The sequence below is a fragment of the Pistacia vera genome, unplaced genomic scaffold, assembly GCF_008641045.1.
Source record: "Pistacia vera cultivar Batoury unplaced genomic scaffold, PisVer_v2 Contig975, whole genome shotgun sequence".
Taxonomy (NCBI): Eukaryota; Viridiplantae; Streptophyta; class Magnoliopsida; order Sapindales; family Anacardiaceae; genus Pistacia; species Pistacia vera.
This window is the reverse complement of record NW_022196862.1, coordinates 4,106-10,498: the sequence shown is the minus strand read 5'-3', so window position 1 is coordinate 10,498 and position 6,393 is coordinate 4,106. Positions and strand designations below refer to the sequence as shown.

The 6,393-nt window shown below is 37.2% G+C and overlaps 2 protein-coding genes across 2 annotated transcripts; one reads left to right on the top strand and one right to left on the bottom strand.

Moving 5' to 3' along the window:
* Positions 1-444: 444 nt before the first annotated feature.
* On the bottom strand, positions 445-1,641 carry LOC116121366. The gene has a single exon (XM_031407324.1). The coding sequence runs from the start codon at positions 1,639-1,641 to the stop codon at positions 445-447; it is 1,197 nt and encodes a 398-aa protein (XP_031263184.1).
* Positions 1,642-2,620: 979 nt separating this feature from the next.
* On the top strand, positions 2,621-3,779 carry LOC116121368 (NDR1/HIN1-like protein 10). The gene has a single exon (XM_031407325.1). It carries the CDS (start codon positions 2,914-2,916, stop codon positions 3,676-3,678), a length of 765 nt encoding a protein of 254 aa, XP_031263185.1. The 5' UTR covers positions 2,621-2,913; the 3' UTR covers positions 3,679-3,779.
* The last annotated feature ends 2,614 nt before the right edge of the window (positions 3,780-6,393 follow it).

Genomic DNA, 6,393 nt, shown 5'->3' with positions numbered 1-6,393 from the left:
TTTGTAGGGTCTTTTGGTTAGGACTCATTCTTTTATTCTTATATATTACCATAACAAAAACTTATATTACAAAATAGAACAAGTTCTTTTCTTGCTTGCTAGAGTAGAATTTCTTTACAGCAAAAAACACAGAAATCAAAATGAAACACGAACTACTCCTAAAAGACAATATCTTATCAGAACCCATATGAACATCATAGACAAAACAAAATAATCTAAACTATCAGATAGGTCAATTACAACACTTATTGACATTGAGCAATTGCTTCTCCAATTAACTCGAGGTCGACATCTAACTGGCTAGGAAGGCACTTTTGTCCCTCCAAACTATGTTTTTTCATGTGGGAAACCTTATATTTGCTCGAACCTCCACCTTTCAAAATTGAAATCATACATGACTGTAAAGTTAAAAACGTATGATTCAACTTTGTTGGCGAGTATTCCTCAAATGACTTTTGAACAGACTCTATGAGCGCATCTACAAAGTTGGGCGCCTGTTGGTATTAGTGCTTGTATCACATTTAAAAAACCAAGGTCTAGAACATTCATATCTAGAGAATTCGGAGGCTGACAGATCAAACGTATGTCGAAGCCATCCTTAGTAGCATTACTTTGAAAATACTCATCATCCAAACCAATATGAGGTTTCGCATTGTCTTGTTGGATAAATATTGGACTTCTTGCATCAATTCTTAGCCACTTATCTCGGATAGCTAGTAAGAGTTTCTCAACTATGTAAGATCGATAAATTTCTTTATTAATAGAATTGATTGTTTTAGTCTCCATGGTTCCTGCAGAACGATTTTTATTGCTCCTCCTTGCAGGTTCTTTATTTATGAAAGGAAATATCCGGATTTTTCCAGAAAATAATTCATTCCCTGATTCATCAAACCTTGGGTGTGTTAGTACAGCCATAAACATGACTTTAGTAATAAAAGTCTTACTCTTACATGTGCATAAAGACTCATCTTCGTCAGGAAGGAGGTAATACTTCTCCAACTGCTTTGTCATGTAGAACCACTTCTCATCAACATGAATAATATTTTCCATGGTTACAAACCTCAAACAATTGGGGTTGTTGCCTTGTTCAATCATCGATAAACAAAAGCGTATTCTGGCTTTCATGTTTTCCACCTTTAATAGAGGTTTTATAGCATTTGAATGATGACGTATAAAGCCCTCTTTTAATTGCCTAAACAGCGTTGTCACTGACAAATTTGTGGCAACAGATAAATACCTAAGTGTTGTCCTTCTTCGCAATGGAATATGTCGAAATTGATTGACGTCAATTTGAAGACGCTTGCGCCCGCAATTTAATGCCTTTTTGCTAGACACATTAGTGTTAGAATCCAATCCTTCATTTTCTTTTCCTCGTTGCCAGATGCGTTGGACTGTACGCATACTAACTCGAAATAATTGAGCCACCTTATATGTAGTGTTTTTTTTTAATTGTCCATTGACACTTCGCTTCAACAGAGATTCAAAAATAGCTTGCCTTTGTTCATTTGTGAGGTTTTTCTGACTCACATGCGTATTAACTTCCTTATCTATGTCATTAACTTCATTAGTAGCTTCTAATGTTGAAAGAACATTCAAATCGATTTTCCCAAGCACACTTCTACTATTACATTGTTTGGCCATGGTGAGTAACGAAACAGAATGAAAGAAATGCAAGTCAATAAGAGATGGAGTCAGTAACAGATGGAGTAGGAGAGAGAAAATGAAATAATATATAGATATTAAATTCAATAACACTTTCACACTTTTATATAGCAACAAAACTAAAATTTTTTCACCTGCAATTTCAATTTCAAAGGGAGGAGTCAGCAAGAGGAAAGAGAGAATTGTTTTATTAAAAAATGTGTATAACCTTAAAACAACTATTATTGTGAAACAGAAGGAGTATAAAATTTTGTGTAAAGTTTAGTGTAGTTGTGAGGTATAAGGTATTTTGTAAATTTAAAAAATTTAATTATATTTATACATGACCAAAGTATTTATGTGAAATTTAAATTGTCATTTGAAAATTTTTCAAAGTCAAGCGGGTCAAGTTGAAGTGAGGCAGACGAATGGAAGAATAAAATAAAAGAGAGAAGAATGAGAAAAAAAAAAAAAAAAGAAATAAAGGAGAAAGAAGATAGAGTTTGACGGATTGAGTTACAGATGAGTTTGTTAACTCAATAGTATATCACATCACTTTTTGTTGATGGTGTACATTTCCAAAACTTGGGGATATTTACGTCTTTTCACTAAGACTTCAGGGTGTCAAAAAATCCGTCACATGACCTCCGCGAGAAGCTCATTTGGCCACCGCAAGCTCCTCAACCACGGATCTCTTGCGACGGCGCACATGGTTTGGTTTTGTTGATTTGTTTATGTGAGATTTTATACTGTATTTTAGGGAAGTTTTTTCTTTTTAAGTGATTGATACAATTGTTGATGATGAGTTTTGTTATCGTTGAAGATGAGTTTTGTTTGTACGTTTTGTGGTGAATTTTAAGGAGGTTTTGTGGTGAATTTTAAGGAGGTTTTTAAGTGAATCCCACTAAAACAACAAAATACTAACCCTTCTTCCTCACCTAAAACAGTCTCACTGAGCGATATGTGTTTTAACTTTTAACTAAAACAAATTCCATAAATACGGTATTCCATTAACGGTATGGTATTAACAATTAACTATAACAACCACTTCAAAATTTCCACTCCTCCAAACATGCCACGTGTACACTAACAGCTCATCCGTCTTGTTTCTCTCTCTTTTCCGGCAGCTCACTGGCGTTGAGATTCCCTCCCAAATAAACTAACGAAACAAACTCTCTCTTAATTTATTAATTTTTCTTCTAGTTTTCTTATCTGAGGAGTCTTTGTCTTTCAAAACTCTCAACTCTTTTGAGAAGAAGAAAATTAAAAGAAATGGCGACAGCGGCAACATCATCTCAGGCCCAAGCCCAGGCCCAAGACCCGTCTCAAACGGACAAGTCCGTCACCGGCTATCCGGTCACCTACGCCTACGCGGCCCCACCGCCGCCGCCACAACCACCCCGAAGTCACGTGGACCCCACCTCCTACTATCATCAGCCCGACCGTCGAGCAGGGTCCACGCTTCTCCGCCGTCTCATAGTGATGGTCCTGGCGTTCCTCACCGTCATGGCCTTGGCCTCCTTCATCACGTGGCTCGTCTTCAGACCCCAACTCCCCCAGTTCCGAGTCGACTCGGGCTCCGTCTCCCAACTCAACACCACCGAGTCAACATCCTCCCTTTCCGCCACGTGGCAGTTCACCCTGACGGTTAAGAACCCCAACGAGAAGCTCGCGATCTCGTACAACTCCCTCCAGGCGTCGGTGGCGTACGCCGGATTGGAGCTCGCGACGACGCAGCTGGCGCCGTTCGCGCAGGATAAGGGAAACGAGACGCATGTCGATTTCCGGTTGGGCGCCGTGGACGAGTACGTCGGCGAGAGTGTGGTGAGTAGAATCGAGGAGGACCGGAAGGCTCGTGGGCTGGTGGATTTCAGTGTTGGGGTTTACGGGTGGGTCCGGTTTAAAACCGGGTGGTGGGAGATGAGGTGGCGTTTGATGAAAGTGTCATGTGAGGGTGTGAATATTCGGCTTTCGAATGATGGTGGATTCGACGGGAACTTAACGGGTCGGGTCGACCGATGTCTAGTTGCTATGTAAAGAACTGAATGTGAGTAAACTATGTAGTAATTATAGTTCAATGGTTTCACATCACATTGATTTGGATTTAAAATTTATAAGTTTTATATTTAATTGTTTTATATAGTTTTAGTTTTAATTTTCATGTCAAACCTAAATTGGTGTTGATTTTAGTTTTGTTATAAATTGGATTTAGAGTTCTTGTTTTCTTGTTTTTATGGCGATATTGATAAGGATCATGGTCATTTGAACTTCAATGGGGTATCTTCTAATACATCTAAACTTGCAGAAATTTATCATATGTTATTGGTTTTGATTAGATTTGTATAAATTCTAAGAAGAGAATGTGTTCAGAGTTTTTCCTATTGTGTATTCTGCGTTTTTCACGGGAGGTGGTTTGCCTGAAACTGAGATTATTTCACAGAAAGAGTTCATTATCTCAAATTCTAGCAGATAATCCATCTTGGATTTTGCATATACATACTTTCCTTGAGTTAAAGTTTGATGAAAAGGCTAGTTTTTAGTGCTCGAATCAAGTCTCGAAAGATTCTCATGCTTTTAAGTATGAGTTGTACTTCGTTGTGTGTGTGGTTTTGAACATGGAACTGTATTTTTCTTTTCTGTGCTGCTTACTTGCAAGTACTTTCCTTTCATTTTCATTTATCAGTTTCATCTTTACTGTCATTTCATTTTGAATAAGGCAAATTCAAAGTTCTTAAGCTAGATATTAGAATCCTGTGCTTCTTGTGAGTGTCCGATTCTTATGAGAATCTCTTTAGTTCTCTAGTTCTTTCTTCATGAGTGATGAGTGGCTATACTTTTGAGTACCAGTTGGGGTATCAACTTCTCCGCTAAAGAATCAAAGGTCTGGAAAGTCTGCTATGAATATTTTGAGACCTACTTTCTAACAGATATGAGCCAATTATATCTTCTACTACAATGCTGCCCTGATGGGTAATGAATCGATTCATTCAAAAACGTTTTCACTCCCATAATATAGTGGTGATAGGTTGTATTAATCTACTGTGGGAAATTATATTATGGTGTCAGCAAGTTTCAGGGAGCAAGTTTCAGGGCTGAGCGAAGGTCACTGACAAAGGCTCTGAGAGATGTACAAGATCAAGCATGTATTTCTTGTATGGTTTGTGCTCTGTTTTCTGTTTGTTGTACTGCATTTTAAGGTGATACATTGTTTGAGTTAGGTTCGTTAATAATGATCTGGTGACTTCCGATGGGAGCTTTCTGTCAAACTCGAGCACTAAACTCTGTCGGTTGTGCCGGACATTTTTTTTTTCTTGTTTGTTCGTTTGATCTGTTGTATCTATTTTACTGATATCTACGGCCCTAGTTTTATGTTTATTTTTTTGCACTTTTAAGTGACTAGTTGTGGGTGTATAATTTGGGCATTTGGTTTAAGCCATGAAGGGATGGCTTAGATTTTAGTCTGTTTCTTCTTATTCGGAGACCCCATGAATATACTGTTGTGCAATTTGAGTTTAGAAACATCTGGATTTTGCTTCGTAGCTTCAGGTTTTAAATACTGGTTATTGAAAGTCTTTCACTCTAGTATTATAAACAGCATTAATGTGGTAAAATTAGAAGTCACTTTCTGAATTCTAAGGTGCATCGTTACATAATTGCTTGTTGATTTTTGAACTCCATGCTTGAACGTGAATGGTCTTCGAATGGTATGCGTTAGGATTAAACCTGCAGTCTGCATGTCAAACATCCCAGTACCTTGTTCATTAGCATCAATTTATGAATATGGGATTTGAGTTCTATTAGGATCCCACATTGAAAGGGAAAATGATGGACATGTGGGTTATAAATGGTTCCCAATCACATGAAAGACTCATTGTCTAGCCCAATTGTTTGAGTTGTTGGATAGGGTTCATATCATTAATTCCAATATCAAATCACAAGGCAGTTTTGTTTGTATCAAAGATCAAAATTAGAGGGTTTGTTTCATTTTATCGCAGGGATGGATCTGGTCATTCCCTCCCCTTCCTGTCTACTTTATAATATTGAAGAGTAATACTAGCCTTACAAAGAGGCATACAAAGACTCATACAAAGAGTCAAATCCAGTCCTTGAAAGAAGGGAAAAAAAGAGAGAGAAAGAGGCAGTCATGAATTTCAAGGGCTGGATTTGACTCTTTGTATGAGTCTTTGTATGCCTCTTTGTAAGGCTAGTATTACTCAATATTGAATGAATCGTTCCGCATGTTTTTTGGAAGAGAAAGGGAGTGTGTCTCTGAGGTATAAAAGTTAGCCTGTGGGCTTTGATGTTGAGGACCCATTACAATAGTTGGGCTCATACCAACATTTTGTAACATCAAATTAATTTGAAGTCTTTAATTGGTGAGCAGAAATGATCTGAAGATGCAATAATGTCATATTTTTTAACTGAAACATGCACGTAATAAATTCAGTTCAACCAATTGTGAAACATTTGGGTGATGGTATTAGTGTTTGTTTAAAGTCATAATATTGTTAGATAAATATGGGAATAACTTGAAATTTCATTTGTATTGACCTGTTAGAGAAGACGAGCAGAAAAGATAAGCATAGAATTAGTGATCCACTATGGTGTATTGTATTGAGCAAGTTGAAGGAATTGGACAAAATCAAAATGGATTGACCTGTTCATTTCATTTGTGTATAAAAAAGATTCTTAGTCACTATAAGAGGGACCACCACCTTCATTTCATTAATTAATCATTTTGATTGTAATTAC